The following is a 27,241-nucleotide window of genomic DNA, read 5'->3' on the forward strand; positions in this document are numbered from 1 at the left end:
TCTTTAGTCTTTGGAAAATTTCATTCCAGAATGCAACATATTTGATTCTGAATTCACAAATATTATTTTGGAGAACTAGAAAGCATTATTTGTGGAATGCCAAAAGAAGTTTGGTCTTGAATTGCACAGAAATGTTTTTGTGTCAGAACAAATAAAACTCTTTTGATTTGAAACAAAAAATGTATTGATCCAGAAAGAGACAAAATTATTATTCACAAAGAGCCCAAAATACGTTTGCTTTGGAATGTGCCACTGCCGATGCTGGAATGTTTTGGAACGCGCTAAAATGGTTCTGATTTGATTTGGAACGTGCCAGTGATGATGCCCAAACATGCCGTGTGACTCAGGCTTGGAGACACACAGTCCTGATTCACTGAGCAACTTCATTCATATTGCAGTAGGGCAGAGCAGATGGCAGTGAGGCGGTGCAGAGACTCTTTTATAATAACACAGAAGAACTGTCTTTGATAGTACAGTCATAACAGTCTACACATGTTCCGCATGAACGAACCGGATACTGGAGCAAAGTCAACCCTGCGCGCAGCTGACGACCGATGGGAACTTCTAATGGAAATATAACAGCATTATTCACACTCTAAAGCTCTGCATATACATTACCTGGCTTTATTGGCAGGTAATGCAATAGTGTTTCTCTCTCTGACGGGATTGGAGGTATTTTATCTTGAGTTTTATCTTAGCGAAGACGACATGAAGGTGAAATCTAGAGATGAGAGTTTGAACACTACTGGAGAATGCGAAGGGTCCAGCGACCTGCTGACTGGTGAGTGCACTAAACATCACACACCAATGACACGAGACACTAACACGACGACGAACTATTTCTATTTTTGTCAGTTCTCGGATAAAGTTTGCAGACATTATGCCCGACAAACGCTGACTGACATTTTAGTTGATTTGTTTAGGTTTTCACTTTTCAAAAATACTTGCCTGATTAGTAGGCTATCGAATTCGTCAAATTCCTCAAAAAACTGTTAATGTTACAGTTGTTGTGCGAGTGACGCATTTTAATGAGAGATATTGCAGTTTAATGATATTACGCTTCACCGTTTTAATGTTTAAAGGCTGTTTTTGCATAATGCTGCGCTTATCCAGATATGATTTAGATTAGCATAATTTCACTTAACGTTAGTCACTTTCGATTCTAACTGTAAATGACTTATTTAACTTAACAGTGTAATCACGTTTCGTGTTTCATATTTGAAAGAGACTTCCTAAGAGACACTGCAATAGCCGATCTGGTCTGTGACATGCTAAACTCCATCTCAAGCTATGTTAAAAAGCATGAATTATTTTATATGATAATTAATGTATGTCGTTTTTATGACCTCAGTTTTTGCAACACTGCAGTGCAATAAAACTACTTACACTGGTGGTGACCAGTCACAGCATGTGAAATATATATTTAAACTTAAGTTAGCAAGTCTGCCTTGCTATAACTAAACTGCTAACCAGCTAGATAACTTACTAACTAAAAAAATTAGTACTAGCTAACATACTTTACAACTAGCTAATTTTCTGTGAAATCTGCAACAGTAACAAACTTGATAATATATCTACATTCAGTTTTAGATTTGTAAATTTGCAGTAAAATCACTAAATATATATTTAAACTTAAGTTAGCAAGTCTGCCTTGCTAACTAAACTGCTAACCAGATAACTTACTAACTAAACAAATTAGTACTAGCTAACATACTTTACAACTAGCTAATTTTCTGTGAAATTTGCAACAGTAACAAACTTGATAATATATCTACATTCAGTTTTAGATTTGTTAATTTGCAGTAAAATCACTAAATTAACAACCAAACTAACACACTTACCAACTATCTTATTAAACTAATTTGCCAGTCTACCAACTATAGGCTATACTAATACTAATCCCCCAGCAAAGTAGGCTATTAAATAGGTCTAAATAAATCACTCGACCCATTTCATGCTAGTCATATCTCATATCTTGTCACAACAAGGCTTTATGATATCGCTTAAATAATTGATAAAGTATAGTCAGTTATAGTTTAGTCAGAACTCCTCTTTGTCAGTGTCACAGCTGTACCGTTGCCTAAAGTCAATCTATAATGTTAATATAATATTCACTGCAGTGTCTCAATAACTGAGGTCATAAAAACTGACGAACAGATTGTTGTCACGTAGAAAGGTGTCAATAAACGAAGTGTACGCAAGTTGATAAGGAACATTCTCTTCCTCCATAGCAATCGTTGTAGGCTAAGCCAAGTGATTCATTTTTCATTCATTCGTTAAATAAATATGCAACATGGAACTGTGTTTGTGAGATGACAGCTGACGATAACTTCCCGCTACAACCACATGACACCGCTGCTATTCCTCCACTGGAGCTTCCTATTCTAAACATAGGATCCTAAAACCCTAAAGCTGGCCCAGTCAACAATTTGATCTCACAGTGATCTTACCATGAGCTCCCAGGATACGCACGATGTGGTCTCAACGTGAGGTCAGAGTTTGCTAAAAGTGTAACCTCACAGCTCTGTGCTCAAACTGTGAGCTCACCGCGTGAGACCTCTGTGATATCATTGTGTCAAACTCTCATTCTGTTCGTTTAGTGTGAATTCACTGTGATCTAACATTTCTCTATAATATGGAGACAATATGGGAGTAACTGAAATCACTACATAAAAATCAAGATTCATCAATAACTTTCGTACTAGAATTTACTCTAAATTTACGAGAAAATGTTGGAGCAACTGAAATCACACATACACAAAAGTCATGATTAATCGATAACTTTCCTATATGTACAAAAAAATAGGCAAAAATACTCTGGGTGGCCATGTGTTAAGATTACATTTTATACATATATATATATATATGTCATATTAATCTGCCATTTAGACATTATTGCATAATACACTATTTATCAATGTATAAATGTCCTCAATCATTTGGCGAAGCATAGTTTGTTCAGTGTGTTGATGTTCATAACCTGAATGTGGGGAGTGACGCTTGTGCGCATGCGCTGTGTGTTCAGGGTAGTGCTGGTTTTGTTTGTTTTTCCATCCCAGTGCTCTGGAGAACCAGGTGTTTGAAATAATTCACCGAAATGAAGTGACATGAACTCGGTTGATGATAGATATGTACATAAAGCTCAGTGCCAACAGTAACGAATACATTCAATGAAACTGATTTCAGGTCTGATCTGAAAATAAGTTATTTATTTTTTTTTTGACTTTTAGTGATGTTTTATTCATAACTCATTAGCATTGGTTTGTTCCAATGGTCCACTTTAATAACTGTCTGGGTTTGCGCACTCCAGACAGGCTATTGGTGCTCTAATTAGGAATTTTTTGCAGGTTACATCAGTAAGTGCCAAAAAAATTACTGTGTTTATAAGTGAGTCATGATTCATTCAATCATGTCACAAATAGCAGTTGGATAGTACTGTGTGCACCACTGAGTTTATTTAGACAAACACAAATAAGTGCTAATAATAAACAATATATTACTTCTGTTTCACTTACTGTTAATGCGCTGAGCAGCCAAATTGGTTTTCCAGACTTTGACTTGAGGGGGGTTTCCAGTTAAAAGTTCCTACTGGGAACTAGGACTTTCCCACTTTTGAGGACAAATTGGAACACAACTACGATGTTGCATGCTCGGAATTTTATTTCCACCAAATTACAAACTCACAATGTCATGAGTACGGTTCTCTTAAAGTTATAAGATAACCAAGAACATTCCAGTTACATACTACTTATATTCATAATATGACGTAAAGTAACAGCAATGTCATTTGTCTGTAATTTCATTACCATGAAATTAATTTCTTTTAAAATGTTCTGATGATTAGAATTTGAAATTATACGTCAGTCACAAAATTTAAATTCCCCTTAAGAATTTAATTTTTTCTTTTCATCAAAGCTGGAGATACGGATGATAAGCAACTATCTCTGTAAGTGATTCAATCATTCACTCAACCGATTTGCTAAAATTCATTCAGGAACGCCACAGTCCTAACAAACACAGAACGTTCCCCTAACGTTCCCATATGGTTATTTTTTGGAAACCACATAAGAATGACCTGGGAACATACTGGGAATGTTAGGGGAACATTGTCCAAACCTACAGGGAATGTTTTATTTATGTAAAGACAACTTTTCCTGGCTAACCAACAGAGAACATTAGGATGTCTGTTCTGGGAACATTAACATTCCCAGAACATTCTGGGAAAAAATGTTTGCTGTCAACTGTCTGTCACAAATGGTTGCAGTAAGGATGAGTAGATGCAGGAATTAGTTCCAGCAGTAAAATTTTAATAAACAATAAATCAAAAAACCAAACACTCAGGAGATTATTAGCACACAGAACAACCAACTAATATAGACGTAGAACAGACAAATGAACAAGGGAAACTCTGGACTTAAATACACAGAGGTAAACGAGGAAACTTAATGATCAACTGGTGAACTTAATTAGACTAACAGGCAAACACAGGGAAACTAGGGCTGTGTCTGAAATCGCCCCCTATACCCTTAAATAGGGCACTATTTGAGGGGACAGCCATTTGTAGTGGTGTCCGAAACCATAGTGGACGTTAACTCATTCAATCCCACAATGAACCGCAATAACAAGTGTAAAACCAATGTAGGCTTAGCAGCTAGAGAATACCCATGCTGCACTGTGAGAGTCGTGTGCTGAATGAATTCCCGCGTCTCGCCAGGAGAAGGCGCCGCCATACCAAACCGTGCTAGTCCAGCGTAATATCATACAGGTATAAATTTCTTTTTAATTGATTGTTAAATTGTTTAATTACCGTTTATACATGCTAGTTTCCATGACAGAGTTCAGGATAAATCTTTTCATTACTACTGGAGCTGCCAGTTTGCTACGTTTCAATTAATTATTAAACAGCAAGCACAAACTATGCAAAAGCGGCAGCCCTTCCGGCGCACTCAGTGTCCGAATTCACTCACTCGTTTTCATTCACTCCTTCAAGTGGACTTTATTAGTGGAGTAATGTTGGGAATAGTAAATGAGGGTATAGGTCAGGATACATATGGCAGGAAAACAGAAACAGAACCAAATCAAAATACAATGAACAACACAATTCTGACAGTACGCCACCTCCGGAAAGATGCGTCCTCGCACCGTAACAAGAAGTACAGAGGAGGGAGGGTGGGGAGGAGGGGCTGGCAAACGGCAGGACGAGGGACGAGGGAATCTGGTGGAGCCGCGAGGATGATGATCTCTGGTGGAGCCGAGGGAGGGAGGAGCCAAGGCGAAGCTGGAGGAACGAGGGAACCTGGTGGAGCCGCGAGGATGATGGTCTCTGGTGGAGCCGAGGGCCCACAACGTGGAGAGGTGTCAGAGGAGGAGCGGAGGCAGGTCTGAGGAACTGGCTTTTTGAAAAGGAGGCAGGAGAAGGAGGCTGGGCGAGAACAGGAGATTCTGAACTCGTTGGAAACACAGGAGATTTTGAGGTGAATAGGACCAGCGGGTACAGGAGATTAAGGTAAACATCCTCTTCTAAGTCACCACATAAACAGTTTGCAGAGGCCAGCTGCAGCTCACCCTCAGTGGTGGGAGTGTGGGGGGGTCTTCCTCCATTCCCTTGAATTCTACCAGTACTCCCATAACGTCACACGGTGTTGCCAACTCACGCACCTGGTCAAACGTTGTTCGAGGCTCGGGCTCCAGGGTGATGACTGGCTCATGCATCGCGGGATGCTCAAGCTCTCCGTATGCACTGGATCCACAACATATCCACACCCACTCCACAAACTCCACAAAATCTTCCCTTGGACCGTCCACTGGAAGGCGTGCCTTGGACAGCGGTTCGGATAGCGATTCAAGTACGCCAGATTGATAAAGTCCCGGGTATTGTCCTCCAATGGACGGTCCCCTGCTCCAAGCAGAGTTACTGGAAAGCTGGAAAATCCATATTTCAAAACGAAAAAGAAAGAAGAAAAAAACGCTGCAAAAAAATATTCTCAATATTATGTCCAAAATCAAGTTATTTGATATTAACTTTTATTGAACGGTTGTATTAAAGTAATTCCACTCTGTGGTCTGAATATCAGAACAACAACACTCTTGCTTGTGTGATATTGCTTTTATCCATGTGATTGTATGGAAGGTTAGGTATTTCTTAGAATTGTGAGATATAAACTCTCAATTGCAAGTTATAAAGTCAGAATTGTGAGCTGACTTTTTCTCAGAATTGCAAGTTTATATCTTCCAACTCTGACTTCATTATTCGCAATTTGCAAGTTTGAAAGAGAAATTTTCCTGTGCGGATTTCACATTTGATTAAAATATGTTGAACTGTTACTCGAATTCACCATGTTTATCAATATATATAAAACTGCTTGGTTTGGCTTCTGAATAAGCGGTGCTTCATGCATCGCTACACTATGGACCTACTGTACTTTGTCCCGTGAAATTTCACCGAAGTCTCAATTTGTCCCAGTTCTATGGAATTTACACACTGATATCAAAATGCCATGTCCAGCACACTCAAAAGGGTCAAAGAAACAGTGTGTGTTAAATTAAATTCTTCAGATTCAGTGATCCGATTCATTTTTTTAATCAAAGCCAGAGCAGCAAACTGTGCCAACTGACTGTGACTGACTGCCATTTTGCGAATAGCTTTGTGTCCTTGTAATGCAATTGATTTACAAAGCACTTCTGCGTAGCTAAGCAGTTGCCTGTGTTTGCAGGTAACCCTTCCTCAGGCCAGAGGAAAAAGAACATGAAACAGCGCTTCCTCAAGCTCCTGCCCTGCTGTCATGTGGACTCAAACCCAGCTGTCAGGCAAAGCAAGTGACCCACTGTCTGATGCTTTCCTTTCTGTGCATTCTTTCTCCTTGACTGATTAGACATATTTCTCTAACATAAATTCAGTACTGTTTCTGCAGTTTCTGTATGTTTCTTTAATGTTTTCATCTGTTATATAGACAGCATTGAGGAGGATTTTGAGATTGCTACCGTGTGCTACAGGCCGGATAGTGTGGATAAACTGATGGAACTGACCAAGTTCACCAGAGCAGAGCTAAAAGTCCTCTACAGAAGTTTCAAAAATGTAAGAAACGTAATGCCTTTGTAAGGTCCTCTCCAGTTTGGCCTGTTAATAGACCTAACATTAAGGGTGTGTTTACACTTGGCATGTTTGGTTTTATTAAAGCGAACCCTTGTGCGATTGCTCTGTAAGTGCAGTTAATTTGAATAAGTGTGAACGCTGCCTTCCAAACCCTGGTTGCGCATCAAACGAGAGGATCGAGCCCCCTGAAAATCCAGAGGTCTCGCGAGAGCACAAATTGAATTTGCTCAACGAGTTACTCTGGTGTCGAGTAATGATGCTCATTAAATATGCTCTTGTATCCGAGCTGCACCTATCACATCGGGTTATCTGATATAGGCGGGCCAGAGGCGAGCTAAACAGAAGACGACAGCGCTGTGACGTCGCAGTCATTAGTAAACATTGCAAGATGGCTATGGATGAACACCAGTTGTTTTTCCAGGCTATTGAGAAGGTTGGTTTTGGTCTGTTTCTAGACAAACTCTGGTGTGGTTCGACTGAGAGATGAACACTACATGGAGTAAAGACATCTAAACGAACCAAAAACCAGACGTGGTGTCACAAGATGCGACCCTAAAAAGGACAGAATGTTCAAGCATACCTGGTTCTTCTCATCATAGTTCACACATATAACGCACATACAACAAGCGCATTTAGCCCGGCACACAGCATTGTCTCAACACACCCTAAGTTTATACATTTATATACAGCTTTTACAGTTTTTCTGTTGAAGCCATCAGCCCTTATTTTTAAAAATCATGTTTAACAGTGGAATTCATGGTGTGAAACTACATTACCCATGATTCCACCAATCAGAGAGCCAGCAAAATGGTCCAAAAGAGCAAAAGTTAGAATCCATTTGCAGGAAGTTTATTGAAATCACACAGCAGACAAATCCAAATTGAAAAGCGAGATGTAGTCGAAATTACAGAAATTCAGTAACTTGAAAACAATCCAACCAGGCAAACAAAGCAGAAGGGCAATCCAGTTAACGATTTCCAAGGAAACTGGCATGAAGGTCAAAACAATAGACAAGTGGAAAACACTTGGTAAGGCAGTGGAGACTGGCAATACTTTGCAAAGTGCAGTGGCATGAAAATTGCTATTTATACATGTGGCAAACAGGGATTAACCACCAATGAAACAGTCCATGATCAATACTTGGGAGAGGGCCCCCTCTGGTGGCCGGATGAATGGGAGTCAGCCTCAGTAGTTACCGTACAACTCCCATGAAGCACTAAAACTTAAAATATTGTTTTTCTCTATATAATCAATATTTATAAATGAGTCTCCATCGTTTTTAATTTGATTATGCTGTTCGCAATGCTTCATGGGATTGTAGTTCTTTAAAAAAAAAGTGTAGTTCCATTTTCTAAAGCCGTTAAGCACATAGTCTTCTACCTTGTGTCTTTTTCAATCAAAGTTTGCAATGTTGTGATTCACCTTGTAGCTGGTTGGTTCATGCATTGTAATTTGTGAAATCCCTATGGGAGAAATGAATGGAAGAAATACTTTGGGAATCAACGCCACTGAAAAAGTGGGCGGACGCTAATGCACTCTATTAAACAGGCAAAAAGAAAGTTACTGTACCTTTAAGACTATTAAATATATTGTAAATATGTAAATATTCTTTCATTATATTTTTGTTTATGAGTATTTTATTGTGCCTTAGGAATGTCCCACTGGAGCAGTAAATGAAGAGACTTTTAAGTTAATCTTCTCTCACTTTTTTCCTCAAGGAGGTAAGTGAATAAAGCATGAAGGTAATTCAATTGAATTAATTTGTTCCAACACTTTAATTAATCGAATTTAGACCTGGCCTTCATAAATCCCTCTTTTGGTTCTCAAATTAAGTCTAATGTTTTACGCTCAATCTTTTGCAGATTCTAGTGCATACGCACATTTCCTGTTTGAGGCTTTTGATCGGCGCAGGAACGGAGCGGTTAGTTTTGAGGTCAGTTTGCTGTTTATTCATATACTTATACTTATTTGAATTAATTAGAAACCATATAGTAATATACAATTGTTATGTAAAAAGTAACTTCAAGTCAATTACATGGATTTTATGCTTTATTTTAAATTGTTATCTTCTCAAAAATCTGATTATGTAACCAAATCAATAGATGATTTGCTGTTATTATCATAAATATGTTACGTATTTCTCATTGGCTGCAGGACTTTGTGGTTGGCCTGTCCAACATTCTGCGTGGGACCGTCACCGAGAGACTGTGCTGGGCCTTTAGTTTGTATGATCTCAATAAAGATGGCTACATCACTAAAGAGGTATTTTATGTTTTATTTTGATTTATTTTAACCTTTATTTCGGGCATTTAGCCATCCATTGTGAACCCATTACTGTTTTCATTCATTTATTCTGTCTGTTTTAGGAGATGAATGATATTATGAAGTCCATTTATGACCTGATGGGGAAGCATACGCATCCGTATATGAAGGACAGTGCTCCTACAGAACATGTTGAAAGTTTCTTCAAGGTATTTTCAGTGTTACTACTTGATTCTAAAGTAATGTTCCCATAATGTTCGCAAAACAATAAATTAAAACGTTTGCATAACCGAGAAAATACGTTTTTAAAACATTAAAAAAACTGCACATTTTGAACGTTCAGAGAACATCCAGAAATAACTTTTTCATAACTTAATAGGAACGTTAGCAAAACGTTCTTAGAATGTATTTTTGTTAGCTGGGAGTCCATAAATAAAACTAATTATTGTTATTTCATTTATTATTGAATTATTATTATGTCTAATAATAATCTGGCACAATATAGGTCTCTAATTATTGATTGTTTTTTCCTGTTTGCACTCAGAAAATGGATCGCAACAACGATGGCATCGTCACAATAGAGGAATTCCTGGAATCGTGTCAAACGGTATAAGGGCGACACCAAAAACGAATTATGATTTCGATATTTTTTATGCTTTTGGTATTAAATAAAAATGTTGTGAATTTTTGTTGATTGTTAATGTGACTACTCAAAATTAAGTCAAAATTAACATTCCAAAATGCATTTTAAATGAATTAAGCTGATACCTACATGACCTGTAATGATATTTAGTATGTTCTTTGTTTTGTATTTGATCTTTTTACCAATTGTTTTCATTTTTGCTCAGGACGAGGCCATCATGGAGTCCATGCATATGTTGGATCATGTAGTTTAGCTCTGCATGATGATATCTGGGAAATATTCCTGAACAACAGGTTTTGGTCTGTTGTGGCATCTGGTCTGCTTGATGACTTCCTCCATCTTGTATAAAAGACTGACAGTGAACCCCTGAACTGGTGCAATATGAGCATGCCACGTTATTTCACACCCTGAGGATGAAATTATGTCTTTAAAGATCAACTGTTATATGCCACTGTCTTTGCATTTTTTACGTATATTTTTAAATAAAATGTGATTAGATATTTTAAGCCAGTTCAACATAAAATGCACTTAAAATGTGAATCTTTCAGTTTGTAATTTGTCTGTCACTTGTAATTTGTTTAAAGGTGCTCTAAGCGATGTCACACGTTTTTTTTAGGCCGAAACATTTTTTGTCACTTCTAGCAAACATCTCCTCACTATCCGCTAGCTGCCTTTCCTCTGAACACACTGTAATAAAACGCGGTCTCTGTAGACACCACAGGCTCCACAAACGGCAACAAAAACAAACTGGCCCAGCCTGGACCACGAAACATAACAAACAGTGTTCCAGCCAATAACCGACAAGAATAATTTGGGGGTGGGGGGTTAGTGCGCGTGCACACGAAGGGGGGTGTGTGGGGAGTGGAGGAGAGAGAAGCATGAAGGGGGAAGTTAGCTAGAGGAGAGATGTCCTAGACAACGACAACGACTAACGTTAAAATTTTATATTCTTGAGAATGTTGATATGGCCGACACACGACCAAAGAGACGACGCTCCGATGAACAAATAACAAAGATGAGGGAAAGGAGAAGGAACGCGTGAAGTCCCGAATTTACATCGGAAAAGCATACAAAGGTTGGCGAGAACTCGCTTCCAATCGGACATTCAGGCGGCTCTGTTTTTGCTGGACAGGTGCGTAAATCCATACATTTTCTAAATGGTTCATGACTGTTTCAGGAAGCACGGAAGGGAGGGGGAGAGGAGGGGATGAGGAGGAGGGTGGGTCGTTACATATTTCGAACGTCAGCAAGAAGTGACGTCACCCAACATCGCTTAGAGCACCTTTAAGTGCACTAACACTATATATAATGTCACCATTATCTCTCAAGAATGTGTGAAAATCTTATAAGCGCAACCTACAAAAATGATTAATGTCAGATGTTATTTACTCATTTGTGTTGTAATACATTTCTTAAGATTATTGTAAATATATGCACTGCAATTTTCAATTATCAATGGAATTTGACATATGAACTATGCAAAAGTGGGACTGTTGTTGGTTGATTCGCAATGGAGCATTGGTAAAATGTTTTACATTCTCATAAATTCATTTATTTATGAATGATTGTATTTATTTATTCCATTAATGGAGTTTATTTCTGATGATAAGACATTTGAACACAGAAATCGCATTTTACGTTTATATGTTTAAAAAAAAAAAAAAAATTTATTGACCATGCAATCATTTATAGACCATCGTAATATTTTCAGTAGATGATGCATATTTAATGCGATTTTTTTTTTCATGTTTTTGCCAAAATCAGATGTTTAAGCTGTCAGAATGTGTGATGGACCTTTTCAAGTTTGTTTTATTTATTTATTATTTAAAATAAATGTATGATTGCTATGCACAGCAGTGTTGATTGCATTTCTATAAATGCTCACAAAATCCCACTTACAATACTTGCATGATACACCTGAATGTGTCAACATTTTAGCAATAATAAAAAAATAAGAAATATTAATGTATAAATATAAAAATAATATTATAAAATTGTAAAGGGTCACTTTTTATATATTTAAATAACAACCTCCTGGCTGCTACAGAAGACTGTCTTTAGATGGCTGATCCCAGAACTGTTGTGCACACCGCGGACATTTGAACGGACCAATCAGCGCTCAGAAAACCCGCCTGGCTCCAGAGCTCCTCCCACTCTCCCCTCACTGCCCAATCATGATTAAGCGTCGGTTAACGCCTCAGCAGCGGCGGATTCAAACTGAAGATGAAAGATGGCCGCGGAGAAAGACACCGATGTAAATAAACGAGACAGAAGGTAACCAGTATTTATTTACCAAAAAATGTTCGCTTAATATACAAAGTCTGAAAATACAATAAAATATGTAGACTTTTGAATAACTGCTAGGTAGGAGCACTGAGGTAGAAACGTAGTGTCTTATACGAAATGAGTTGTGCCTGTTACAGTACGAAACGCAAATAACACTAAAAATAACATTGGTTCCTGCCACATAACCTGAGTTACTGTAGTTACATATAGAGTTATAGAGATACATATATCGATATAGTCGTAACTTTGAATGGGCATAAACACAAAATGCTATGGTATTCTTTGAAGAGCCGTATACAATCATGCAAATTCCTTTGCAAAACGAATGCGAATGTTTCTGGGTGTGATAGATAGTACCATGGTATTACCATCTGATGAACAATCACTGTACCTTTCACTGCCATCGAAACTAGAATGAACTCAAGTGACACTGACAGTAGGATTCAGACAGACTCTTACATGTTTCTAAGCGTTTTACCATGGTGATGCTTGGTGAAGTCAAATGCCAACTACAGAAAAAGACCAATTATAGAAGAACAACCGATCATTTTATGTTAAAATGACAACAAAATGACATCCTATGCTAAAATACAGTCATTATGGAGTCTTTTGTGTATTAAAACCCTCAGAATCATCATATCGTTAGCCTACTTGCTCTGAAGTCATTTGAAAGTTCAAGCTCTTGATTCTTCATTCAAGGCTTCCTTCCATCACTAGCTTTGCTGAATAAAAGGACAATTTAGGCTATATTATGTTCATTTACAGTTAATGGCCTTCAAAAGAAAAGGAAAAAATCTAGTTTGAAACGCTCATGGCAATTTATACCATTTTGAAGTTCAAATTCATTGTGATGTAAACCATCAAGTAAAAATGATATTTTCCTTACATCTTAAATATATATGAGTGTAAAGAAATTACTTTGAATGAATCGTTTTTAAATATATGTTTCTATTTTAAAAGTTTTGCACAAATATCATTAATTATTAAATCATAAAATTGGATAGCTGCTTTGCACAATGTTTTACATCGCCTTGTTGTATTTAAATTATCAGATAGTATTAATCTCGACTAAAGTTTTCTGTTTTTTCCTGCGTTTTTTTGAAGCACTACGTGACAAATGTTTTCAAATATTAATAAAAAGTAAATATACATATAATTATTTTCCACAACTTTAATGTAAATTATATGGGCCTGTTTTATTATAATATTTACTATCATATTATATACAATTCCAGGTAAACAAACACGTATTAGGCTCACACTGTAAGTGACAGAGTAAAATTGTTAATCACAATTATTTGTATTAGGGATGCACGGTATATCGGCCAACACATTGGTATCTGCCAATATATGTTCATTTTTAATGTTATTGTTATCGGCACTATAAGAACATTTGTCCGTTATAGTAAAGCCGATAAATAATATTTCCTTTTGATTTGCTTGAAATATGATTGAAATCACTTCAAAAAGGAAAGTGTAACATGTGCTGCGCAAGTCTGTCATATCGGCTACATAAAATTATAATGAGAACGTTATAATTGTGTTTGAGACATGGTGAGACTTTTGTTTTTGTAATCAGGCTCTCAAAAATTTAGATAAAAGATTTAGATTTATCAGCCAATATATCGGTTATCGACTTTCAAATATAAAGAGTTATCAGCCAAAATGTTCATATCGGTGCATCCCTAATTTATATTACAATTAATCGTCAGAACAAAATTCATAATTGTGACAGGCCTAGTTGTTGTTTGTTTAAATGACATTTTTAATGTTTTTTGAATAGTTAGGTGAACTATAAAAATGGGCATAATGTCATTAATCATGCTTGTGTGTTCACAGGGGCACGGTGTGCAACGTTGTGAACAGTCATGAGTCAGACACGGACGGCGGTGGAGACGGACGGCCGCCCATCATCTTCAACCCAGACTTCTTCGTGGAGAAGCTGCGCCACGAGCGACCCGAGGCCTTCACCGAGCTGGTGCTGAGCAACATCACGCGCCTCCTCGACCTCCCCGGAGCCGAGTTCTCACAGCTACTGGACGAGGAGCCCAAGACCCCCAACGGCACTGCGGCGGGAGGCTTCTTCCGCTCCTTCAACTTCCTCAAACGCAAAGGTCAGGAGGTTTTGGGGAGTTGTAGCTAGTTTCCTTGTTTAACTTTTTTCCATTTCTGCCTGCATAAATTATTCCTCATGCGTTGGACAAATTGCCCAATATGCCTTTGAGCTCATAATGGAGGCGCCGGTGATTCTTCTGCGGGAAGACTTCAGACTCTATTGACTGAATCTATTGAACAACCTTCAGAGTGAGAATTGGATCATCTGTTTTGGGAAGTTCTCTGATCGCTCCTCAAGTTAGTTTCCTGCCGTCGGCTCCTGCTATTGACCGGCCAGCTCTAGATTCATTACCGGCTAGATTCAATGTGTGACCAACAGTGTTCCCAAATCAAAGGAAGACTCTAGTATAGAAGTAATTCAACAGTTATGACCCTAAATACAATCTTAACCCTTGTGCATCCTTAAAGACATTATTGTCTTTTTCAGTTTTTTCATTCTTATAATTTTGCCTGTGTTATAGCCAACTGCATACATTTTGGCACAAGTGTGTATTTTTATTGGAATTTTACTATTTCACCCTCATTTCCTCTCATAAATCTGTTTTACACTAGGTACACAAAATAGTTCCACTTAGGACCTTAAGGAATAAAATGTCCCCATTGAAAGTGATGCAAAAATTATGCACTCTTATATTAATAGTTAATAGGCCCTCATTCTGTTGGCAAAGCTTCAAAATGGAAACCTTCACTATTTTTTTTTTTACAAGATGGCGTCATTTTCTCAGTTTTGGCTTATAAAACAAATACTCTCTATTTTCCTGTTTTCTTCTTCTGTGTATAATAGAGCCAATTGGATAAATTATGCAGCTATAAGTGTGTAGGTGTGTTGGTATGGATGTCTGAGTGTGGTGTATGTGTGTACTAAAATAATTGTGTGTGTGTGTAATATTTGAGAGAGAATAAAATCTGTTGTACAGCAAATGAAATGACAAATCTTGCTGGCATCTAATGGAAAAAAGTTTGGTTCTGCACCCAAACAAAATCTTTCTAAAAGCTTCTTTTTTTTTTTTTTTTGGATATAAACCTCAGATTTTAAACATGATTTGTTTAGATTTGTGGCTTTGATTTTGTAGCAGTTTTTGAGTTCAGCATGTTTTACTAAATATATATTTTATATTAAAATAATGTTCATAAACTTAAACCTCTTACTTTTTAAACCTCTTCCTCTTTAAAATGAGACCAATATTAAGTCTGTGCTCGAAAGCTTCACAGTTTTGTCCTCTAAGGCCCTCAGAATATTACAGTATATTTTTATTAAATAAAGCCTCGGTAAACAGAAGAGACAGACTTCTTTCAATAACCGTAGTGGACCCTTGACATGAAAAACAACATGATGCATAAATTTGGCATTTTACATAAATAAATACATTACATTTATTTTCAAGGTATATTTAATTTCATAATTCATTAGGTTTATCATTAAATGAGTATTTAACATTTTAAGTGAAAGTATTTCAGGCCTTATTTATGTATGCATTTCATTTTGCTTTTATTATTTATTGCAATATTCAATAATAATAATTTCATTATATATTGAAATCCCTCTGTAATTTATGGAAGCTTGTTTCTGCCACAAAATAAAACATTTTGAAAGATAATTGCGACTTTTTATCTCACAATTGCGAGTTTACATCTCGCAATTCTGACTTTATTTCTCAGAATTGCGAGATATAAAGTCAGAATTGCGAGATATAAACTCGCAATTGCGTGTTATAAAGTCAGAATTGCGTGTTATAAAGTCAGAATTCTGACTTGTTTTCTCGCAATTGCGAGTTTATATCACGCAATTCTGACTTTATAACACATAATTGCGAGTTTATATCTCGCAATTCTGACATCTTTTCTCACAATTGTGAGATATAAAGTCCAATTCTAAGGAAAAAAAAGACGGACTTTTTTTTTTTCACCTCAGAATAGTTCGTATCTCACAATTCTGACTTTATAACACGCTTTTGCGACTTTATATCATGCAATTCTGACTTTATATCTCGCAATTGCGACTTTATTTCTCAGAATTGCGACTTTATATCTCGCAATTGCGACTTTATTTCTCAGAATTGCGACTTTATATCTCACAATTGCGACTTTATATCTCAGAATTGCGACTTTATATCTCGCAATTGCGACTTTATTTCTCAGAATTGCGACTTTATATCTCCCAATTGCGACTTTATTTCTCAGAATTGCGACTTTATATCTCGCAATTGCGACTTTATTTCTCAGAATTGCGACTTTATTTCTCAGAATTGCGACTTTATTTCTCAGAATTGCGACTTTATTTCTCAGAATTGAGACTTTATTTCTCACAATTGCGACTTCATATCTCGCAGTTGCGACTTTATTTCTCAGAATTGCGACTTTATTTCTCACAATTCTGACTTCATATCTCGCAATTGTGAGATAAAAAGTCGCAATTATTATTATTTATTTATTATTCGGTGGCGGAAACAAGCTTCCATAGTAATTGCACTGAAGACAATGCAAATTATTAAAATATTTTCAGGAATATATTTATTTTGTATTAAGCTGACAGCATATTTCCCCCCTTCAGACTAAGTAAAGTTAAGTTTATGAATAGAAACATTTTGATGTCAAATTTATTATTTATTTAGCCGTTTTTACAACAAATAAAGTATAATTTATACATGGAATATTGCCTTCAAAGTGAGCAAGCTAAAAGAACAATGATTGGAGATGTTTATTATTGGAGAGAGGTTTCATTGTAAAAAATCTTTTCTTTGTCTCGCAGATAAAGGTGTTGTGTTTGGCATGCCCCTCACGGAGGAAGGAATAGCCCACATATATCAACTCATCATGTACCTCAGCAAAAGTAAGTCCAGGATATTTAATCAAGAACAATGGTCCGGTCATGTTAGTGAAATTACGCCCCACATTTCTTGCTCTTACTTGAAATTCCTGATTGCGTTGATTCTTGCTTTTCAAAGGATTTGCTTGTGGAGTTACACTGAATAGCAACAAATGTGCGCATAGTTAAATCGCTGCATGTGCAATGTCAAGTAAGGCAAATGAACTCAAACACGCCGTGCTTCAACTTTTTTGCTGCTTGATACAAAAGAAAAACTCGTACGGTTTTAATTTTCCTCGACTGAACTACAAGAGAAGTCTGAAATAACAATTAACTCTGAGACAAAATTGCGATGATTGACATAGCTGGCAACCATAGCAACTTTTTAGGTTTGGATGCTTAATCTATCTAAAGAATACGACATGTAGTCGCCTCCCACAAAAGAGTTTTATTATAAATTAATAAGAATATCTAGCAATTAAGGGAAATAATCGACGTGTCATAATCGTGCAGCCCTAGTTTTTCTTCTTCTATGCTGATGCACTGCCCTACAAAATCATTATTTATTCTTTCTGAATAGAGCTATGTACGTTATTTCCTCTTCTGTCGTTTGTTTACATTTAGTGTTTTTTTTTTTACAATTTTTTTGCTTCATCGGAATGATATGAAATTTGGTAAATGTTTTGGCACTTGCTATGCTATGAAAAAATTAGTCACACTTGTGCTCCTCGCAGTCAAAAACGAGCGCATTGGAAACAAAATCTTACTGAAAGCTAATTATTTTTTGAGATATCATCCTCAAATCTGGAACACAACTTGTTTAGATTTATGGCTTTGGATTTCTCACAGTTTTAGACTAATAAATGTTTTGAAAAATATATATATTTCATATTAAAACTGAAAATAGTATTTTTTTTTTTTTTTGTATTTTTCATAACTATAAAATGAAACTTGTTTAACTTTTTTTTTTTAACTATTCACTTAAGCAATAATCTGCCTTCTTAAAGTGTCTTCTTTGAAAAGAGACCAAACTTAAATCTGTGCTCTAAAAATGTATGACAATTTTCAGGTATATGCTCAAAATGCGAATGCATTATAACTACTGCATAAATATAATTTAGTATCATAAAAATGCTATTGACCCAAAATATAGTACACTCATTTCACTGAAATAAATCATCTGGTGAAATTGTTTTCATATCGCTTATACAGTATATCGCAGAAAATCAAAATATTGCAGTGTCCGTCTTTTCCAATGTCGTGCAGCCCAATAAACTGAGCCGTTCGGGCTGGTTGTTTTCCTGCAGATCTGCACGTCGAGGGTCTCTTCCGGGTCCCTGGGAACAGCCTGAGACAGCAGACGTTGAGGGAGCAGCTCAACGGGGGGGCCGACATTGACTTCGCCTCCGGTGACTTCCATCCCAATGACGTGGCCACGCTCCTCAAAGGCTTTCTGGGAGAACTGCCCGAGCCCCTGCTGACGCAGCGACACCTACACGCTCACCTGAAGATCACAGGTCCGTCCGCTTCCCCAACACCTCACTCACGCTCCCCTCACACTTCCTGACGGAGCTCCATCTGCTCTTCTCTGCAGAGCTGAACCTGTTCGACGAGCGAGGGAATAAGACGAGTGTGCCGGATAAGGAGCGTCAGATCGAGGCGCTGCAGCTGCTCCTGCTCCTGCTGCCCACGGCTAACCGAACGCTCCTCAAGCTCCTGCTGGACCTGCTCTATCACACCGCCAAACAACAGGACAAGAACAAGATGTCTGCGCACAACCTCGCACTCATGTTCGCCCCACACGTCATCTGGCCCAAGAACGTATGGCGTTGGTTTCCTTTATTTAAAGTTGTTAAACGTCCAATCAAACGTCATGTTTCATGTGTTGCTTTCTGCAGATGAATGCCAGTGACCTTCAGGAGAACCTGAAGAAGCTGAACAGCGGCATGGCTTTTCTCATCAAACACTCACAGAAGATCTTTCGGGTACTTCATCCTCTTTTCCAAATGCAGCCTTTTTATCTGATACAATATTATTATTTTTAGTACTATTTATATATCTATTATAGTTTTTGTTCATCATTTGAATGATCCTTTTAATATTTTCACTTTATTTTAATTTGAGTTTTTTTGTTGTTGTTATGTGCTTTTGTCACTTTTATATATATATATATTTTTTTAAATATTTCTATTTAGCTTTAATTTATTTTTATTTTTGTTTATCCATTTTAGTACTTAAGCATAAACATATTTAGTTCAGTTAGTTGCCAAGGAAATATTTAAAATTTTGTTCGTCTGGTTTATTATCGTTAACCAAAACTGTTAAAAACTTTTCTGTAATATTTAATAAATTGAACAACTTGCATTAGAAGTGATGCCGTGGCAATAAGCGCTTCATTGGAAACGCGGTGAATGCGCGACGGTTCTGCTGTGAACTATTTTCGCTGCTGAAATAGAACAAAAACAGCCAATATTGCGTCTAAAATGTAAGTTACTAATTAGGGCTGGGTAAAAAATATCGATTTCTCGATTTTAATCGTTTCTCATTTTTACGAAACAATATCGATTCTTAAATACCAAGAATCGATTAGTCATCCTGTTTTCAGTTGATGAATGAATGGAACATTGTTGCGCGCATCCCATCCAATAAATCGCAATAATCTTTTATTATTTATATGAAACAAAGTCTCAGATTTCAAATTACGTCCATTTTCTTACGAAATTCAAAAACATAATTACCATTTTGGCGCTGTGGCGTGAGATCGCTCCGGCGCAGCTCAGCTCAAGAGAAGCAATGGAAGCAACACTTCCGCCTTAATAATACCAGTTACAGCACGAAATAAACATGAATGAGCATCTGAAAGTGTGTTAAAAGATAGAGTACAACTTATCGAAGTCCGTATCATGTGACATGGAATCGCTCAATCAGTGTTTCAACCGTGCAAAGACGTTAGTAAACAATGTCATGTAACGTCACATTTACCTCAGAAAAAACATATCCAGCGACCATAAACTCGTTAGTCAGCTGGAAAAATTAACTCTAGAGAGGAGCATTTTGTTAAATATATGCACAATGCATGTTTGAATAAATCTGGAAAAAAATTATGACAGCCACCATTTAAATTTTTATATAATTTCAAATAACTTTATTATTATAAAAATAAATAAAAGTGTATTTTAAGTGTTTGTATACAAATCAGTAAATTTTTACCTTCAATATTATAGTAGGCTAATGAAGCTTATAGGCTACAACTAACTCCCAGTTACAATAATAGTTAAGAGATTTGTTTTCCTTGAGAAAATTTGCAATGTATTGTACCTGATATCCAAAATAATCGATATTGAATCGAATCGAAATCGAATCGAATTGCAAGCTTGTGAATCGAAATCGAATCGAATTGTGAAATTTGTGTCAATACCCAGCCCTATTACTAATATTAACTACTTGTTTTTAGAGCGGTCATATGAAAAACGGTCATATGAAATCAGTGTCACATTTTCACTCGTGATGGTATTCAGGAAAACGGCACTCTTGGTCATGTGATGTTGCTTAACTTTATCACATGTTTTAAATGTGAAAACTCCACATTTTGAATGTTTTACCGCAGTACGATAACTGCGTTTCTTTTGGATTAAAAAAATCCACTTGTCCGGGACAAGCGTTAAAGTCGAGCCTTGACTAGTTTAAGTTGAAAAATCTCTTTTTTTCCAGCTTTATTTCAATTCTTGAAGACAATTTTTAACAGGTTTAGTTAGCAAAAAAACCACTGCCGTGACGTTTAAGTGATGTTTATGTGTGAAATGAAACGGGTTTCTGTTGTCTTCTCTCATGTCAAGGCACCAGCGTATCTGCGGGAACACGCCAGACTTCAGTTCGCCAACACCAAAATGATTCACTCCAAGGTTTGTGCCGTTTATGCTCCTCCTAAAGCCAATCTAAGCCCTGATTGAGCCATGGCTGCGTTCACACTGTCAGTCCTATAAATGCACTGGTGTGAGTTCGCTTCTAGACTGCAGTTCAGTCACTCCTGTAAATAAGCGAGCTGTGAGTGAGATGATGTTCGTCTCTCTGGCTGTAGGATGATCTGGAGCTGCTGGCGGTCAGCGTGTCTCCTCTGGTGACGGCGTGTAAGAGGAGCGGAGCACCAGTGGGGTTGGACTCGGAGAACCACACAGAAGAGGCGCTCCGAGAGCTCTATCGACACGTCACCGACAACATGCCACACTCCGCCAAGAAGAAGAAACTCATCCGACAGGTGAGAGCGCACGGCTCCGGCTTCATGCCTTCTGGGAGTGGGTTGATCTGGTTTATTACAAATAGCTAAATTGTGATTTTTATTAGCATTATAGAACGCCTTTGAGGTTGCTTTTATTATTAGTTGTATTATATATATATTATACATTTTTGCTGTAAAAATTTGAATGGTTTTAAAGTCGGTCTCTCTATTTTAATCAGAAATTTTGCATTTATTGAAAAATGTAGGGAATTGTATTTAAAACCATAGCTTATAAATATTGCATGGTATCATATAATTCTAAATGATAAAAATAATTACTGAAAAAAAAAAAAAAAAAAAAAAAAAAAAAAAAATATATATATATATATATATATATATATATATATATATATATATATATTACATTGATTTTCCTGATTTTTTTTTACATTTCAACGCTTCGGTCACTTTTGACCACAAAGGTACCAGATGGGACCCAAAAATGAAGAGGCTCAGAGAGGGACAAATGTATACTTATTTATACTAATAATAATAATATTATAGTAATGGCAGCAGAGCCCTTGAGGTGACTATCAGTTTTATTTTGTTAGTGTACATTTTTGTTTTAGTTATTTTGTGATTTATAAAAAAGAAAGAAATTGTGCCTATTATTATCATTATTATCATTATTAACACTATTAAGATAATAATACGTATTAATATTATACTTATGGCAGCAGATTCCTTGAGATGGCACTTTTTATTCTGTTAGCATGCATTTTTGCAATAATAATTTTAAAACCAAACAATATAATTCATCAATATTATTATTATTATTATTATTATTATTATTAATTATATGTTTGTTTGTTTTTTGAAAAGTAAAGTAGATCATGCTATTATTATAGGACATTTTTTTTTTTTGCTATAAGTAGTGATTTATTTATAATTTGTGATTTATTTGAAAACAAATCATGCTTCTTGTTGTTGATTATTATTATTATGATACTAATAGCAACAGAGGTGTTTTTTCCTGTTATTGTACATTTTTTCATTTATTGTGCATGTTTGAAGAAATGTGTTTTTGATTCTGCTAGCACACGTCTGCTGTGATCTGCTTTCAGCTCGGCAAGCAGTCGACCCCCGTGACTCCTGCCAGTGAGAACACCACTCCGACCAGTAAAAAACACACACGCTCGCGCTCCTTCGGCGGTCTCATCAAGGTCAGATCACTCTCTCCACACACACACACACACCATGTGTTCTCTAACTCAAAGCCATACAAGCTTTGCTAGTTTAAAGGGATTGTACTATAAAGTCACACTGTAACAAACCCACCAATCCAGCGCTTGAAAGAGTGTGTGAGACGGGTGTGTGATGAATGCTGCTGTGTTTAAACGCAGAGGAAGGTTTTGGGGAGCCAGCCTGCGGGGGACAGGAGAGGGCGAGTGACTCCTCCGGGGAAGGAGAACCTCAGCTGTGGGACAGAGAGCTGAGGAGGAGGAGGTGAGCACCTAAACACTGACACTGACTCTCTATTTATTTGGACATTTGGTTTTGTTTTTGTTTTTTTGTTTTTGTTTTTTCCCCAAAATGTTTTATTTATTTATTTACTTGTTTGTTTAGTTGTTTTTGTTTTATTTTTTATTTGTGTTTTGTTTTTCAACAAAACATAAGGTGTGAAATTAGTTCTATTTTCTTTGTTTTATTTCAAAAGTTACATATATTTATTTATTTTTGCTGTATGATTTTTTTCCTTTTTTTTTCTCCTTTTGTTCACGTCTTGTTTGTTTTACTTTTTTACTTATTTTATTTTCTTTTTTCTTTTTCAAAAGATTTTTTTTATTTATTTTTTATTTAAAGTGTAATTTATTTGTATTTGTTTTTTTGTTCTAATTTTTATTTTATTTTTTGCTTTGTTTTAGTGATATTTATATGGAAGCTTGTTTCCGCCACAAAATAAAACATTTTAAAAGATAATTGTGACTTTTTATCTCACAATTGCGAGTTTATATCACGCAATTCTGACTTTATAACACATAATTGCGAGTTTATATCAATGAATTCTGACTTTATATCTCAGAATTGCGACTTTATAACTCAGAATTGCGACTTTATATCTCACAATTCTGACTTCATATATCGCAATTGTGAGAAAAAAAGTCACAATTCATTGATATAAACTCGCAATTATGTGTTATAAAGTCAGAATTGCGTGATATAAAGTCGCAATTATTATTTATTTATTTATTATTCAGTGGCGGAAACAAGCTTCCATATATTTATCCATTTTTGTTTAAATTATTTTTTTTTTAAAGTGTCATTTTTTTTAATTTGCTTTGTTTTTGTTTTATTTCACAAGTGATATTTATTTATTTTGTTTTAATTATTTATTTCACATGTGTGAATTGGTTCTAAAGGTAATATCTATGTAACTGTGTTGTTTTTGTGTGTAGTGTGAATTCAGCCCGAACAGAAGACTTCATCCTAAACAACCAGAGGAGATAGTTTTATCCTAATTATTTTATTTATATTTTTATATTCTGAATTGTTTTAACATACTAAATGTTGGGACTAATTTTCATTTAATGTGACACTTTTTTTCTTCTTTTTTTTTTAATCCGCTGCAGAGTTTTGAACCGTTTCATCAGGTGTGCATGGGTAAACCACTAGTCAGTTACACTGGGAGTTTCCAACTGACCCGTGATAACACTTGCTCTTTGAGCTCATTTATTTGCAGTCTGTATATGTGTAAATATATGTGTGTGTGGAAATGTGTGCTGATATCTGTGCCGTACGGTAATCACACACTCCATGCTGTAATCAAACGTCAAGAGAACGATTGACAACATTTACTCACAAAATTGCATTACTGTTATTTACAGCAACTGGTATTTGTTTACATATATATATATAATTGTCTTAATAACACTGTGAACATTCGAAATATGACATTTTGTGACTGGAACAGGACAACTGTGATTTATTTTAAACCTTTTTTGTTGTAAATCATCAGCAGTTTTCCATGCAATTTGAGGAGATTGATGCATTTTTGTACAATATTTAGTGATTTTTCATAATTCATATGGTGAGAAGTGCACGAAGCAGTCACGTTTCTCAATGAAAAGCTGTTACGTTTTATTCCTGGGGGTTTGTTGCGTGTCAGGGGTCTTTGTGATGTGTTTTTGAAGGTTTGTGTAAGTTAGGAGTGTGGGATTATGGGAAGGATGGTAATTGGGGCTGTGATTTGATCAGCGGGAATGTGCCGTGTGTAAGTTTGCGCTTGGATCTGTGGGAATTAAAGGATGTTGTGGAAGGAATTACTGGTAATGCTGGTTTGGCTTTGATCCTGTCATGTGTTACTCCTCAAAGTGCTGTGATGTCACTTCCTTACATATAGATGTGATAACAGATGTACATTCCCACATTGTAACTGCTGAATTACTCATTTTTATTTGTATTTGCCATTTTAATACACAAATATGGCTTTCCAAAATCTGTATTTTAAGCCTAAAATGTTGCAAAAGAGACAGTTCACCCCAAAATGGAAATTCTGTCATTTATCTATTTCTGGCCCTAATTGACTATACTACTAATTGATATATTATGGAAGTCAATTAGGGCCAGAAACTGTTTTAATTCCCTACATTCTTCAATATCATACAGGTTTTGAACGACTTTAGGGCGAGTAAATGATGACAGAATTTCCATTTTTGGGTGAACTGTCTCTTAAAATGTTTGGAATAACACCGGTAAATAAACTACACAAGCCCATCTTTTAACATGGTACAAGCTGTGTGAAGTTTAATGTAGGGTGCTGATGATGGACGTTTACAAATGTAGAAATTTGAACAACTTTTCACAGTAAGAAGCAGTTCTTAAAGTGTTTTTTAGCGCTCGATGTCTATTTTTATTTTCAGTTTTTGCTTGTAGGTGCCAAAAATGTATCATTTGCATTGTGTAATTGTTAAATGGGATGTTTTGTGTAATTATTGTGTGTGTGTGTGGGGGGGGGGGAGAGATGTGGAAGTTGGGCAGGTTTTGGCATCTACTGAAAAATGTTATGTAACAAACTGGGAAATTCATTGATTTGGCATAAACCACTTCTTCTTTTTTTTACACTTTCAAATTAAAAGGTATATATTTTCCTCTTTTTTGACTTTTTAATGTTACAGTAGTTAAAACTGGAGGATTTTTAAAAAAAATCTATGTGATCTGTGAAACATTTGTTTTTTTGTACGTGATCGGCTGTAATAATGGGTGCTTCTGTATATTTCATTTTTTTTAATTAAAACTTTTACCAGCTGAATTGTAACTTGTTTCGTTTTCTTTTTCTGTACGACTTGATAGATAGATGGATGGATGGATGGATAGATAGATGGATGGATGGATAGATAGATAGATAGATGATAGATGGATAGATAGATAGATAGATGGATGGATGGATAGATAGATATGTGGATAGATGGATGGATAGATAGATAGATATGTGGATAGATGGATGAATAGATAGATAGATAGATAGATAGATAGATAGATAGATAGATAGATAGATAGATAGATAGATAGATAGATAGATAGCAGTTCCAGGGCTCTCCACTAGAGGTCACTGGAGCTCAACTCATAACCGGCACTTGCGCTGCTGACAGAAATATGATTGGATCACGATTGTCGCTTGGTTTGTATTAGTAATCATCACAAATATACCTGAAGTAATTTAAAAAACACAACTAAAAGATTTCCGCTGTCAGAGATAAATGATCAGATTCCCTGAGCGGCGACTGTCCTAAATAAATGCACTCGCTTTGGCAAGCAGTTTGTGGTGAGGTAGGCTATCGGAACAGTTTAGTCATTTTCAACCTTTTCTTTTCATCATCGGTTATTTCCCTTACTGCAGGAGAATTTGAAGATAATTTTCATCAGGTGGAGGCTTAGTTAATATTAATCAAAATGATTTCATACTCGGTCTTTGGTAAACGGGCTTTAACTATCAGGTTTGCTTTCAGAAAAATGTCTGATTTGCTCTATATCGTTAAAAGTAGCCTACATTTTACCAGTTTACTTGTCTAGTTTACTAAATGGTTGATTTATATTTTCATCAAACAATGCAAATAAGACAAGCCTTTATGTAATGTTGAAAGTTTTGTTTGAATATTATAGATATTTCTCGATTGATTACATTTTAAACATTTTAGAAATTGTTTATGTATTAAAGTATAAAATACACTTTATTATTAAGCAAAGTGTCCTGAACATTAATCTAAATGCAAATTTAAAATATGATATTTAAAACATTAATAAAAACTACCAAGAACACTAAAAAAATTGCATTTGTTATGTCTCCACTATCTAAACCTAAACTTTACTATGAAATATAATTAAATCTTTCTAAAATCAAAATTTACTTCATATCCCATCTATGCTTTAAATATGTTTTCCATAAGAAATCAATAATACGTCATATAAAATACGTCTTTAGTCCTGTCCTCAGGTTTCCACTCAGTCCTGTTACCCTGTTAGACATTTTCAACAGGAAGTTGCATCATCTGGATCGTATGCAGGCCATGAGAAGACCAACAGTAAGTCCTCTCATTTTAATTTCTGTATATTTTCTGAAATTGTAACTACGACTGAGAAGGTCAATCTAAACATATTGTCCTGTTACCTAAATTATGCCTTCAATGTTAATTATTTATTTAAAAAAATATTAACTTTAGGTAAGTCACTAGAATTTGCTCAGTGTCCTTATGCTATTAACATGTACGCCATATGGCAATTTGTAATGTATTTGCAATTTTTTTGCGTAGAAACTCAATCCTG

General features: G+C 35.9%; 2 protein-coding genes across 4 annotated transcripts; both read left to right on the forward strand.

The window, feature by feature from the left end:
- Positions 1-351: 351 nt before the first annotated feature.
- kcnip2 (Kv channel interacting protein 2) lies at positions 352-11,848 on the forward strand. Of its 3 annotated transcripts, none has more exons than XM_079891463.1 (9): positions 352-781; positions 6,714-6,812; positions 6,951-7,075; positions 8,745-8,814; positions 8,956-9,026; positions 9,248-9,355; positions 9,460-9,564; positions 9,900-9,962; positions 10,204-11,848. In XM_079891463.1, the coding sequence occupies exons 1-9, from the start codon at positions 709-711 to the stop codon at positions 10,249-10,251; spliced, it is 762 nt and encodes a 253-aa protein (XP_079747589.1). In that variant the 5' UTR covers positions 352-708; the 3' UTR covers positions 10,252-11,848. The 3 variants fall into 3 exon arrangements, with proteins under 3 accessions (XP_079747589.1, XP_079747591.1, XP_079747590.1); XM_079891465.1 differs by having other exon boundaries at positions 581-781; positions 6,714-6,816; positions 6,955-7,075; XM_079891464.1 differs by having other exon boundaries at positions 618-781; positions 6,729-6,816; positions 6,955-7,075.
- Positions 11,849-12,191: 343 nt separating this feature from the next.
- Positions 12,192-25,734, forward strand: arhgap19 (Rho GTPase activating protein 19). The gene is made up of 11 exons (XM_079891508.1): positions 12,192-12,272; positions 14,124-14,398; positions 17,149-17,229; positions 18,513-18,722; positions 18,800-19,026; positions 19,104-19,190; positions 21,042-21,107; positions 21,284-21,460; positions 22,546-22,644; positions 22,825-22,927; positions 23,878-25,734. Exons 1-10 carry the CDS (start codon positions 12,229-12,231, stop codon positions 22,915-22,917), a joined length of 1,359 nt encoding a protein of 452 aa, XP_079747634.1. The 5' UTR covers positions 12,192-12,228; the 3' UTR covers positions 22,918-22,927; positions 23,878-25,734.
- The last annotated feature ends 1,507 nt before the right edge of the window (positions 25,735-27,241 follow it).

The sequence above is a fragment of the Squalius cephalus genome, assembly GCF_949319135.1.
Source record: "Squalius cephalus genome assembly, chromosome: 13".
Lineage (NCBI taxonomy): Eukaryota > Metazoa > Chordata > Actinopteri > Cypriniformes > Leuciscidae > Squalius > Squalius cephalus.

Coding starts and splice junctions, on each gene's coding strand:
- arhgap19 (XM_079891508.1), top strand. CDS start 12,229: ATGGCCGCGGAGAAAGACACCGATGTAAATAAACGAGACAGAAG. Junction 17,230..18,512: donor CATCATGTACCTCAGCAAAA/GTAAGTCCAGGA, acceptor GTTTTCCTGCAG/ATCTGCACGTCGAGGGTCTC. Junction 18,723..18,799: donor CGCTCACCTGAAGATCACAG/GTCCGTCCGCTT, acceptor TCTTCTCTGCAG/AGCTGAACCTGTTCGACGAG.
- kcnip2 (XM_079891463.1), top strand. CDS start 709: ATGAAGGTGAAATCTAGAGATGAGAGTTTGAACACTACTGGAGAATGC. Junction 782..6,713: donor GTCCAGCGACCTGCTGACTG/GTGAGTGCACTA, acceptor CTGTGTTTGCAG/GTAACCCTTCCTCAGGCCAG. Junction 6,813..6,950: donor AAACCCAGCTGTCAGGCAAA/GCAAGTGACCCA, acceptor TCTGTTATATAG/ACAGCATTGAGGAGGATTTT.